General features: G+C 47.6%; 1 protein-coding gene across 1 annotated transcript in view; it reads right to left on the reverse strand.

The window, feature by feature from the left end:
* The window catches only part of LOC121565204 (pleckstrin homology-like domain family B member 1), a 126,942-nt gene that overhangs the window by 39,315 nt on the left and 73,706 nt on the right, over positions 1-13,921 (reverse strand). The window contains exon 6 of the mRNA XM_045213544.1: positions 2,085-3,637. Within this exon, the coding sequence (XP_045069479.1) occupies positions 2,085-3,637 (1,553 nt within the window). The remainder of the gene's footprint in view (positions 1-2,084; positions 3,638-13,921) is intronic.

Here is a 13,921-nt window from a genome sequence, read left to right on the forward strand (position 1 = left end):
TTGCCAGACATGGTTTTACTGCTGTGTAATGGAAGTAATGCTCCTGTTGGGAACCAGAGCGTAACCCAGTGTACACAGAGCAGCTAGGGCAAGTCATTCCTCCTCTGCCCAAAAGAACTGCCCTCATTTTGGCAGCGGCACCCTACTAATAGAAATAGAATGTACCCATTACTGTAACTTCATATTGCCATGGTCTGAGGGGGTTTCCCCATTCTAGTCATTATATTGCTATGGTGTACCTACAAGGAGGAAGACAAGAGTTATCACACAGAGGCACACGCATATAAAAGTATTTTAAAGGACATTGTCTCAGGCGCTTCATTGGGGACCGCTCCCTCCCCCTCTTTAGTGCAAAAAGGGACAACAAACAATGGGGTTGCCATGGAAAAACCTGGATGTTTAGTCACCGCCCGCCGGCAGTTTAGATGGTTTCAGTTGGGATTCAGAGTTTTTTACAATCCCTACTCCTCCCTTTTCCTCACAAATATGGACTTCACTGTTCTCTCCACTCCCATCCTCTTAGGTTAAACAAACGGTTATCTGGTCATGTGGCGGAACACTTGATTGGAGAAAGACTAAACATGGTGGTTAAAAAAGGCTACAAGTCAAACTACAGCTCAGCAAATCCAGTAGCTTCATCATAAACATGTTGTGTATGACGGTATAATTACGATTTAATTCTTATGTGAAAACCATGAGGAGGCCCATCTAAGAAGGTTCAGGTTTCGTTGTTGTTTTTATTGGATAGATAGCGGAGAGAGAGAGAGAGAGAGAGAGAGAGACAGGCAGGGAGAGAGATCTACCGCTCAGATTTTTTTAAACATTGCTTAAAAAACATAAGCCTATGCAACATTAACCTATTAAAAACATTACTGTAGCAATTAAGTTTGTGCAGTAAGTTATAGGCCCAATACATTATTGCCGCATATTGGCTTTGCTTGAATTGCCCTGCCAATGCATTGTTTTTCGGACCATTTAAAAATATTTATATTTAAAAAATGTAGGTAGGCTATATGATCACACCGGTAATAGATCAGTTGTTGTATTACTTGTGAGGCACAGCTGAGTGAGCATACATTTAAATAATTTTACACGGCTGATGGTGCCTGCATCTGATGGTCAGTGTCAGCGGAGGGAGAGAGCAGCAGACTGAGGGCTCGCCTCAACGTACCTCTGCTCTCCCTTTCCTCCGCTGACACTGACCAAAAAGAGACACTGTCTTCCAGCTGATGGCGAAACTCGAGTCGCACCGCATTATTTCATGCACAAATTCATGTTGTTACTCTTATGAACAGAGAAAGTGAAATATTCCTCAATATTAAAAAAGACCCAAGCCGCTAATAATAACAACGCAAGCCTATAGATACATTTTCCTACTCATTCATTACTGCTGCAGTGCTGGTTGTAGCACGAGTGGAAGTAGGAAGAACGTGCATTTTATGGCTTATAAAAGTTTTGAATAAAAAGTGTTGACAGAGCTGGGTAAGAACTTAAACATGAACTCACTCATTGCTGTATTTGTTGACATTCTCGCTCTAGTCATGGTTTTAAAAGTTTTCAAATCTCACAGTATCAACTTTGCTGTAGCTTTCTTTTACGCGTGCTCCGTTACTGCAGGCATGGTAATCTGAGCCATCCGATTGGCCAGCGGTAGGCCTATGGTGCACTTGATTTGCTCTCCAGGCACGCAGGGAAGGCAGTTTTTACCTTCAGACAGGTGAAATGGTTCAAAATAGGAACACTTCGCTTACCCAGCACGCAGGGCAGCTAAAAAGAGGAATACAAAAAAAAAGTAACGTTGGGTTTTTGACAGAAATGTTTGGCGATGGACTAGGAATGCGGCCAGTCGATCGCGATTGGTGACCACTGCCCTAGGCCTAGACCATCTTGATGACCAGTATAAAAATTAATGGTAATTTAATTGATAGTATTACTTGGATAAATATTGTTCAACCAATCTAATAACTTCTACGTTACTATTACCCTGCATCTCTGTATCACGTGGTCAATGATGATTGGTATGAACAGCTAGCCTAGCTCACAGCTAACAGTTGATCCAGCTAAGAGCAGGCCGCTCTACTTACCAGTCTCTCCATCTCCTGCTCCCTGAGCCTCTCCTCTCTCTGGCGCCGGTGGTACTCCAACAGCTCGTCCTCGTTGTCGCTGATCTCAGAGATGCTGTTTTTGCGCTCCCGCATGCCTGGGTGGGGGCCCCTCTGTTCCCGGGGGCCCCCGGACATCTTCCTATGGCCCCTGGGGCTGGCGAGAGGCGAGGAGCCAGGTAGGGAGCCCAGGCTGTAAGCAGGGGAGAGGGCGTTCCCAAAGCTGGCCTTCCTCCCCCCTCCCCCGCTCTCCATCATCATCAGCCCTGAGGTGGGGGAGGGGCTGCGGGCTCGGACCACACTGCCGCCAAACTGGTCCTCTGGGGGGGAGCAAGCCTTGCGTAGGAGCCTGGGGCTCTCCGGGACTCCCAGCTTCCCCAATGATGATGATGGGCTCTCGGGCGTTCTCAACGTGGGGATACTTCCAGGGAGAGCCCCCGGGTGAACAGGCACCCCTCTGCGAGCCATGGAGGGGCTGAGAGGGGGGAGCTCCTTCATGCTGCTGCCCCCAACACCGCTGCTGAGCTCGAGGTTCCTGCGGGTCAGTCGAGGGCTCTCTGGGGGCTGCAGCGTGCGGGGGTGGGGGAAGGGGTGGTGCTGCTGGAGTGGAGAGCCCCCATGGATGATGTGGACGATGGGGTCCAGGGGAGGCTGGAAGGCCCTGCTGGTGTGGGATAGCAGCTGTCTGGAAGGGCTGGAGGTGAGGGAGTGGTCCACCTGCTCTCTGAAGAGGCTGGCCGGGCGCTCCTGGAGGATGGTGCCCGCTTTCGTCCTGGGGCTGGATGGGGAGGAGGACGTGGAGGCGTAGGGGAACTTGGCAGTGAGTCTGGGGCTACTTGGCACTGCGCTCCTGCCCATGCCCATGTACCCGGCATCGGCTGAGGCAACAGATAGGTGGGTCAGTCTGGGGCTCTCTGAACCCATCCCCCCTGGGCTATCCAGGCTCTGGCCTCTGCGGGCCGGCTTGGGGCTCTGGGGGGCCTCGAGGAGACCTTTCCTCTGGAGCCTGGGGCTCTCAGGAACCCTCTGCACCACGCCGGCCGGGCTGTAGTTGGTCAGTATGGTCCTTGGCTGGGGGATGGGTGGTGTAGTTGTGTAGTTGTAGCTGGATGAGCGGACCGGCACGGGGGGCAGAGATGGGTCCTGGGGGTCCAGGCAGCCGCTGGGAGAGGGGCTGGTGTAGCTGCCTGCGCTGCTGGCTGCCGAGGGAGAGGACAGGGGGGAGAAGGGTGGGGATGTGTTCTCATAGCTGGAGCCCACCGACATGGCTCCCGGGCTGGTGGGAGGGGAGAGGAGGTATCGGCCTCCTCCGTTGACCATGGGGGACAGCGGGGAGTGGGGGATGGGGTGGTCTGGCTTTTTTGAGTCTGAAGAGGAAGGCTGGGGATCATCCATGACTAGGGAGTCCATGATGTCCTGGAGGTCCTTTTCGATGGAGCTGACGATGGCACTATGCTCGGAGCGGGGGTCTCTCTCACCGGGGGCTGGATGGCGCGACTGGGACTGATGGTTCCCATTGACAAGGCTCTCTGAGTCTGTAGGGAAAATAAAACTAATATCAGTCTCAGGAATACAGTACATAGGCCTACTATACAGTATACACACATGTAAAGGGTGGTCTGAGTAAATATTATGATCACTCACTAGGCTATACTATGGGTGAAGACTATGATCACTGCAATATATACGGTATATATATTATACAGTATAGATACCAAAATGTGCAATATTTACAGTATGGTATATCCCTGAAAACTGAAAACATGACAAATAGAAACAGACATAGGCTCTAAGAGGTGAATAGATAATGAGATGATGTTATGAATGGACCTTAAAGTTCATAAATGGCCTGTATCTTACGGTTGCACCACCTCTCATTAATATAACGTGCCTTGTTACTTTTATGATTTAACCTGAGCCCTTAGCACAAGTACCTACAATTGGCTCTTATGTTTTATAGGTTGGCTACACTTCAATCCATCAATTATCTTAGAGTGATTCTAAATTTAAACCCGCCTGCTGCCCAACTTCATTTACCCAAATCACAATTTGCATTAAAGAAATGCTACTGAGAAAAAGGAGGGCGAAAAGAGGCAGAGAAAGAGTGAGAGAAACAAAAAGAGAGAGACAGAGGGAAACAGAGAGAGACACAGAGAGAGAGAGAGAGAGAGAGAGAGAGAGAGAGAGAGAGAGAGAGAGAGAGAGAGAGAGAGAGAGAGAGAGAGCAAAAGACAGGCTTTGGAAAGATTGAGGGGAAAATATGCCAGTATAACCCAATTAGTGTGTGGCTGGAGAGCAGCGCAGGCCAGGGCACAGTGGTAATTCAATCGAAATCTCAGGCAACTCGCTGCCTCCCCATAATGTCAACGTGGTAGATTAGAGAGTACATGGGGACAGCCATGTGTAAATTATGGCATTAATAGGATATGCTAATAGGCTCCAAGCAGGAATAAGCAATGTCATCATTGGTATGATGGCAGGTAGCCTAGCGGTTAGAGCATTTGGCCAGTCACAGAAAGGTCGCTGGTTCGAATACCCGAGCCGAAAGGAACTTACCCCTAATTTGCTCCAGGGACGCCGTACTACTATGGCTAACCCTGTAAAACAACACATTTCACTGAACCTATCCGATGTATGTGAAAATAACGCTGCTGGGTTTTTCATGTTCAACAGTTTCCTGTGTGTATCAAGAATGGTCCACCAGCCAACTTGACACAACTGTGGGAAGCATTGGAGTCAAATGGGCCAGCATCCCTGTGGAACGCTTTCGACACCTTGTCGAGTCCATGCCCTGACAAATTGAGGCTGTTCTGAGGGCAAAAGGGTGGGAGGGTGCAACTCAATATTAAGAAGGTGTTCTTAATGTTTGGTATACTCAGTATATACACTACAAGTCAAAAGTTTGGACACATCTACTCATTCAACGGTTTTTTCTTTATAAAAATTTTTTTTTACACTGTAGAATAATAGTGAAGACATCAAAACTATGAAATAACACATATGGAATCATGTAGTAACCAAAAAAAAGTGTTAAACAAATCAAAATATATTTTATATTTAAGATTCTTCAAATAGCCACCCTTTGCCTTGATGACAGCTTTGCACACGCTTGGCATTCTCTCAACCAGCTTCATGAGGTAGTCACCTGGAATGCATTTCAATTAACAGGTGTGCCTTCTTAAAAGTTAATTTGTGGAATTTATTTCCTTCTTAATGCGTTTGAGCCAATCAGTTGTGTTGTGACAAGGTAGGGGGGGTATACAGAAGATAGCCCTATTTGGTAAAAGGTCAAGTCCATATTATGGCAAGAACAGCTCAAATAAGCAAAGAGAAACGACAGTCCATCATTACATTAAGACATGAAAGTCAGTCAATACGGAAATGTTCAAGAACTTTTAACGTTTCTTCAAGTGCAGTCGCAAGAACCATCAAGTGCTATGATGAAACTGGCTCTCATGAGGACCGCCACAGGAATGGAAGACCCAGAGTTACCTCTGCTGCAGAGAATAAGTTCATTAGAGTTACCAGCCTCAGAAATTGCCTCCCAAATAAATTCTTCACAGACTTCAAGTCACAGACACATCTCAACATCAACTGTTCAGAGGGGACTGTGTGAATCAAGCCTTCATGGTCGATTTTGCTGCAAAGAAACCACTACTGAAGGACACCAATAAGAAGAAGAGACCTGATTGGGCCAAGAAACACGAGCAATGGACATTAGACAGGTGGAAATCTGTCCTTTGGTCTGATGAGTCCAAATTTGAGATTTTTGGTTCCATTTACATTTTAGTCATTTAGCAGACACTCTTATCCAGAGCGACTTACAGGAGCAATCAGGATTAAGTGCCTTGCTCAAGGGCACATCGACAGATTTGTCACCTAGTCAGCTCGGGGAATAGAACCAGTGACCTTTCGGTTACTGGCACAACGCTCTTAACCACTAAGCTACCTGCCGCCCTGCTGTGTCTTTGTGAGACACGGTGTGGGTGAATGGATGATCTCCGCATGTGTAGTTACCACCGTAAAGCATGGAGGAGGAGGTTTTATGGTGTGGGAGTGCTTTGCTGGTGACACTGTCTGTGATTTATTTAGAATTCAAGGCACACTTAACCAGCATGGCTACCACAGCATTCTGCAGCGATACGCCATCCCATCGGGTTTGGTCTTAGTGGGATTATCATTTGTTTTTCAACAGGACAATGACCCAACACACCTCCAGGCTGTGTAAGGGCTATTTTACCAAGAAGGAGAGGGATGGAGTGCTGCATCAGATGACCTGGCCTCCACAATCCCCCGACCTCAACCCAATTGAGATGGTTTGGGATGAGTCAGACGGCAGAGTGAAGAAAAAGCAGCCAACAAGTGCTCAGCATATGTGGAAACTCCTTCAATACCATTGGGAAAGCATTCCAGGTGAAGCTGGTTGAGAGAATGCCAAGAGTGTGCAAAGCTGTCATCAAGGCAAAGGGTGCTACTTTGAAGAATCTCAAATATAAAATATAATTTGATTTGTTTAACACTTTTTTGGTTACTACATGATTCCATGTGTTATTTCATAGTTTTGATATCTTCACTATTATTCTACAATGTAAAAAATAGTAAAAATAAAGAAAAACCCATGAATGAATAGGTGTGTCCAAACTTTTGACTGGTACTGTATATATATTTTTTTATCAAATCATCCAGTTGGGGTTACATTTAGGCATGACATGGATACGGTGGGAACATGTAGGTGTGAGCAAGTATGATGTCGTGAATGTTTGTTGAAATTTATGTAGGACCGAGTTTGTGTTTTGTCTTTATGTTGAAGGTTGAGCATTAAGTCCCAACCAATGTCATGTTTAGTTTAGTGGATCCATGTCTGTGGACTGTTCAGTTGTCTATTGACTTTTGTCTATGGCTATTTTCTATTGTCTAAAAATCAAAATCAAAAACACCTTGCCGTAAGATGTCATAATGATACAATGTCACTGTACATTACAAATTAGTGAGATCATGCATCTTTGGCTACTCTTGTATGTGGAAATATGTGCTGTATGCATGTGAATATGTAGGTGAACACATTTCTGTGACATGTCTATATATCATGCACATGCCAAACGTGAAAGCCATTCTAAATACAGCTCTGCTTCAATTGCCTTCAAATTGGCTACTTTCAGTCCAGGATAAACAAGGTACTGTGTATCACTGCACTAAATAACCATCTTAATTAAATATCCCATGTGATGTTGCTTTCTATTCATAAAGATGATCTCATAGCCCTGGATGATGAAGAGGCTTTACAAATAATGCATAACCACTATTTGTTCAGTAAAGAGCTGGGAGTAGCCTATCTGCCTGGTCTTTCTACAATGACTCAACCAGAGCTCTTCTTCTGCTAAGCAGAAAACGATCTAAGCATCGTGTCGTTTTGAGTGACAGCACGACTACCATATGACCCCAATCCATTTTGGTGTAAATTTCAATTATATGGATAATTTCGGTTATTTGTTTATTCATTTTCGCCGTTATTTTCTCAGCACAGAGCAGGCCACATGGTCGTAGGATGTCGCCAGCATTTCGATTGTCAAACGTCTCAGAATATGAATAGACCCACAATGTCAAAAACGTAGAGAATGACCGTGAAAATACATTCGTGTCTGTCCCTGGACGGACCCTATAATGTCCAACACCAAAGCGTCAATAATAATAATTATCAGTACTTACATAAATGGGTAATCTTGCGACTAAGTTGTTTATAATGACTTATAACCCAGCTAAAACCCAAAAGCTGGAGCCCGGCATTCCTACCTCAATAAAGCTGCCTTTACCGAAGCCTGTCGTAGCCTACCCGGGTCTCGGCACCCGGGAAGGTTGAGAGAGCCTCTGCCGACGTGATATTCCAGCCGGGTTTCGTGTGCCAGGCGCCGCTACCCTGCTTGCTCGCTCCCCCTCCCTTCCCTGTCCACGGTGCTGATGTGACGGCCTGCTAGATTTAAGGGGGTGGGAACTATGTCATCGGTTTTTGTTCTTAAAGGGGCAGTGCAATCAAAAACGTGATTTTCCTGAGCTTTATATATATATACACTCCCAGACAGTCCTAGCTAAATTCGTGCTTGAGAAATTGCTTTTTGCTATTTTAATTAAAGACAATCACAGTAGCTAGGTTTCCATCCAATTGGCCAGATTTTCATGCAAATATTCTAGAATCTGCATAAAGAAAATATGCACATTTTCCCACCAGTGCTGTTTCCACCAAACTGACTTGTTGCGGATAAAAATCAGTGCGTGATGAGGTAGTGCACACAAAATGTATTTTTTCGCTTACATTTTCATGTACCGAACAAAAATCATGTGTTTCGATCGTATTTCAACTCTACCTATAATTTTGTCACAAAAACTGTTACGTTAAATAGCAAATGTGCCTACTCGGGTCTGGGCACCTGCGCTCTAGCCAACAGCTCGCAGATACATTGCGGGTAGGCTGTGCGGGTAGGCTAGTCTACATGATGAGATTATTATGGATAAGAGCGAGAATATTTGTATTTGTCAAATGGCAGTCAAGCATTGATCATTTCACCAGAATAAGAACCTCAATATTTATTGGAAAGCAGCATCAAGCTCATCACCGTGCACTTTCACAAAACCCTGTGAAGTTCATCATAATTTATTTAATCTGTAGCCTAATAAACTGCATGGTTTCCCGAGTCGTAGTGGGAGGCCCACACACCATATCATCGCACGACTCCAACACCATCATCAAGTTTGCTGACAACATGACGGTGGTAGGCCTGATCACCGGCGACGATGAGACAGCCTACAGGTAGGAGATCAGAGACCTGGCAGTGTGGGGCCCCAACAACAACCTCTCCCTCAACGGCAGTAAGACCAAGGAGCTGATCGTGGACGACAGGAAACGGAGGGGCGAGTATGTCCCCATCCCCATCGACGGGGCTGCACTGGAGCAGGCCCGAGAGCTTCAGGTTCCTCGGTGTCCAAATCACACGCGCACAATCGTGACGAATGCGCGACAGCGTCTCTTCCCCCTCAGGAGGTCGAAAAAGGTTGGCATGGGCCCTCAAAAAGTTCTACAAAGTTCTACATTGAGAGCATCTTGACTGGCTGCATCAACGCTTGGTGAAAACAAATAAAAATAAAAGGACAAAAAAAAGGTTTAAAAAAACAAATAAAAAAACTAAAATCACCGCTTGGTATGGCAATAGCACCGCCCTTGATCACATGGCGCTACAGGGGGTGGTGCGGACAGCCCATTCACTGATACTCCGACACACATACAAACACTCACTCCATAATTTGCTCTCACACACACACACACACACACACACACACACACACACACACACACACACACACACACATACACACACATATACACACATAAAATCATCATATACGCTGCTGCTACTCTGTTTATCATATATCCTGATGCCTAGTCACCTTACCCCTATACATATCTACCTCTATCGATCCAGTATCCCTGCACATTGTAAATATGGTACTGGAACTGACCCTGTATATAGATAGTATGCTTACTTACTTTATTCTGTTCTTTTTCTTTTTATAACTTTTATGTTTTTGTTCTTCCTTGTTATTTTTAGTATTACGTACATTATTATTATTATTTTTATTTATTTTTTTACATTGTTATTGATTACTGCATTGTTGGCGTTAGAGCTAGCAAGAAAGGCATTTCACTGTACTTGTGCATGTGACATTACAATTGAAACTATTGTGAAATCATACTGTCATTCATACTTAATTAAAAAATATGCCTAGGCTTTATAGTATTGAGTCTTTTAGGTTATCTACAGTGTGATATATTTCCTTGCCTATTGTAATTTGTACTGCATAGACAATGAACCAATGGATTTTGACTACATCAAATAACAGTTGTGTAAGCTATATCAGACATTTTAGGCAGAGCCCAACCATTTAAAATGATGGGATATTAAGATTGAAGCCAGGAGATCATTAAGATAGAGAGGGCATTTAAATCCCCTCTGTTAACCTAAAATACACAAGGAAAGGGTGCGGTGCAGGAAAGTGAGAGGAAATACACAGGAAGTGGAAGATGGAAGATAGTAGAATATGGTGGAGGTTTAAAAATAGAAACAGTAAAAGATACCCCTCAACTTAAAATAAGCAGTGAATAGCCAACAAAGCTTGCCTGGCTGGCATACGAATGAGCCTGGTAGGAAATGTGTCAGAGCTGCTCACTGAGGGTGGCTGAACTACTGTATAGGCTTACTGCAATGTACTGTATGAGAGTGGGGGTTACCAAGCAAACGCTAGAAATGTCTTAGAAATCATACTCATAAATCAAATCTATCAACCTTAATGTGACACACAATAATACACAGTTTACGTACGTCAAGGGTAAGAACAGACCCTCTCTAGCGACCACACCAAGGAATGCACATCTAAGGAGAAATCAAGCCTTTTAAACAACAGTGGAAAGCATTCATTACCAAACCAGGAAGTTCCCAACACCCAATACAGTGAGGGAAAAAAGTATTTGATCCCCTGCTGATTTTGTACGTTTGCCCACTGACAAAGACATGATCAGTCTATCATTTTAATGGTAGGTTTATTTGAACAGTGAGAGACAGAATAACAACAACAAAATTTTATGAATTGATTTGCATTTTAATGAGGGAAATAAGTATTTGACCCCTCTGCAAAACATGACTTAGTACTTGGTGGCAAAACCCAGACGTTTCTTGTAGTTGGCCACCAGGTTTGCACACATCTCAGGAGGGATTTTGTCCCACTCCTCTTTGCAGATCTTCTCCAAGTCATTAAGGTTTCGAGGCTGACGTTTGGCAACTCAAACCTTCAGCTCCCTCCACAGATTTTCTATGGGATTAAGGTCTGGAGACTGGCTAGGCCACTCCAGGGCCTTAATGTGCTTCTTCTTGAGCCACTCCTTTGTTGCCTTGGCCGTGTGTTTTGGGTCATTGTCATGCTGGAATACCCATCCACAACCCATTTTCAATGCCCTGGCTGAGGGAAGGAGGTTCTCACCCAAGATTTGACGGTGTCACACCCTGGCGCTGGGACTCTATATGTTGAGCCAGGGTGTGTTCGTTCTATGTGGTGTAATTCTATGTTGGGAGTTCTAGTTTGTTTATTTCTAGGTTGGCCTGAGTGACTCCCAATCAGAGGCAACGAGTGTCAGCTGTGGCTGGTTGTCTCTGTTCCGTGTTGGTCTAAGTTACCTAGGACGTTACGAGTCGTTTGTTGTTTTTGTTTACTGTCCGTGTTTATCGCTAATGATAAATAAACATGTTCGTTCATCACGCTGCGCCTTGGTCTACTTCCTACGACGAACGTGACAGAAGAACCCACCATACAAGGACCAAGCAGCGTGTCCAGGAGCAGGCAGACTGGACATGGGAGGAAGCGCCGGGAAAGGAGATGGAGAGGTTGGCGATGGCCCAGGTGGGCAAATCGTGGTCCTGGGAGGACATGCTCGGGGGCAAAGGGCCATGGGCTAGGATTAAGGCCCTGGCGAGAGAGGAGCAGCGGCGTCAGCAGTGTCGGCTGGGCAGCAGGAGGCTGCCACAGGGCGATTTGGAGAGGAGGCCACCGGGTTTGGGGGGCCAGAAGGCAGGTTGGCGGAGCCTGGATGGAGAGCGGAACCAACTTCCCGTACTCAGGCATGGCAGCATGGGACTGGGCAGGTTCCGCGGTATGCGGAGCGGCGTTCTGTGCCACGAGTGGTTCGGCATAGTCCTGTACGTCCTGTGCGAGCACCCCGCACGTGTCGTGCGAAGGTGGGTATGCAGCCAGGACGGAGTGTGCCGGCTCAGCACTCGTGGTCTCCAATGCCTCTCCTCGGTCCCGGATATCCTGCGCCAGTGTCACGTGCTGTTATGCCAGTACGGGTACACAGCCCTGTGCGTCCTGTGCGGATGCCTCACACAGAGTGTGTGAAGATAGGCATTCAGCCAGGACGGGTTGTGGCCGCACTTCACTCCAGGTCTCCTATCCGTCTCCACAGCCCGGCCCGGCCTGTTCCGGCCCCTCGCACCAAGCCTACGGTGTGCGTCGCCAGCCCGGTCCGGCCTGTTCCTGCCCCTCGCACCAAGCCTACGGTGTGCGTCGCCAGCCCGGTCCGGCCTGTTCCTGCCCCTCGCACCAAGCCTACGGTGCGCGGCGCCAGCCCGGCCCAGCCTGTTCCTGCCCCTCGCACCAAGCCTACGGTGCGCGTCGCCAGCCCGGCCCGGCCTGTTCCTGCCACTCGCACCAAGTCTACGGTGCGCGTCGCCAGCCCGGCCCGGCCTGTTCCTGCCACTCGCACCAAGTCTACGGTGCGCGTCGCCAGCCCGGCCCGGCCTGTTCCTGCCACTCGCACCAAGCCAGGGGTGCGAGTCGTCAGCCTGGTCCAGCCCGTTCCTGCCACTCGCACCAAGCCAGGGGTGCGAGTCGTCAGCCTGGTCCAGCCCGTTCCTGCCACTCGCACCAAGCCAGGGGTGCGAGTCGTCAGCCCTGTCCGGTCCGTTCCTGCTCCACGCACCAAGCCAGGGGTGCGTATCGTCAGCCCGGTCCGGCCCGTTGCTGCTCCACACACCAAGCCAGGGGTGTGCATCGTCAGCCCGGTCCGGTCCGTTCCTGCCTCACGCACCAAGCCAGTGGTGCGCGTCGTCAGTCCGGCACAACCCGTGCCTGGGTCACCGGTGCCTAATCAGGTACCGGTCAACTGCTCCACAACGGAGCTGAAGCTATCCGCTCATACTACGTCCAGTTCAGCTCCAGCCAGCGGGGCCAGACCGGACCAGGGGCGTTATGGGGGGATTATTGGAGGGTGGTGGGCAAGCCCGGAGCCAGAACCGCCGCCGAGGAGGAATGCCCACCCAGCCCTCCCCTGTTTTGCTCTGGTTGAGGCGCGGTCGCAGTCCGCGTCTTTAGGGGGGGGTACTGTCACACACTGGCGCTGGGACTCTATATGTTGAGCCAGGGTGTGTTCGTTCTATGTGGTGTAATTCTATGTTGGGAGTTCTAGTTTGTTTATTTCTAGGTTGGCCTGAGTGACTCCCAATCAGAGGCAACGAGTGTCAGCTGTGGCTGGTTGTCTCTGATTGGGAGTCTGTTTTTCCCTTTGTGTTTGTGAGTTCTTGTTCCGTGTTGGTCTAAGTTACCTAGGACGTTACGAGTCGTTTGTTGTTTTTGTTTACTGTCCGTGTTTATCGCTAATGATAAATAAACATGTTCGTTCATCACGCTGCGCCTTGGTCTACTTCCTACGACGATCGTGACAGACGGTACATGGCCCCGTCCATCGTCCCTTTGATGCGGTGAAGTTGTCCAGTCCCCTTAGCAGAAAAACACCCCCAAAGCATAATGTTTCCACCTCCATGTTTGACGGTGGGGATGGTGTTCTTGGGGTCATAGGCAGCATTCCTCCTCCTCCAAACACGGCGAGTTGAGTTGATGCCAAAGAGCTCAATTTTAGTCTCATCTGACCACAACACTTTCACCCAGTTCTCCTCTGAATCATTCAGATGTTCATTGGCAAACTTCAGACGGGCCTGTATATGTGCTTTCTTGAGCAGGGGTACCTTGCGTCGCTGCAGGATTTCAGTCTTTCACGGCGTAGTGTGTTACCAATTGTTTTCTTGGTGACTATGGTCCCAGCTGCCTTGAGATCATTGACAAGATCCTCCCGTGTAGTTCTGGGCTGATTCCTCACCGTTCTCATGATCATTGCAACTCCACGAGGTGAGATCTTGCATGGCGCCCCAGGCCGAGGGAGATTGACAGGTATTTTGTGTTTCTTCCATTTGCGAATAATCGCACCAACTGTTGTCACCTTCTCA

The sequence above is a fragment of the Coregonus clupeaformis genome, chromosome 5 (genome assembly GCF_020615455.1).
Source record: "Coregonus clupeaformis isolate EN_2021a chromosome 5, ASM2061545v1, whole genome shotgun sequence".
NCBI classification, from domain to species: Eukaryota; Metazoa; Chordata; class Actinopteri; order Salmoniformes; family Salmonidae; genus Coregonus; species Coregonus clupeaformis.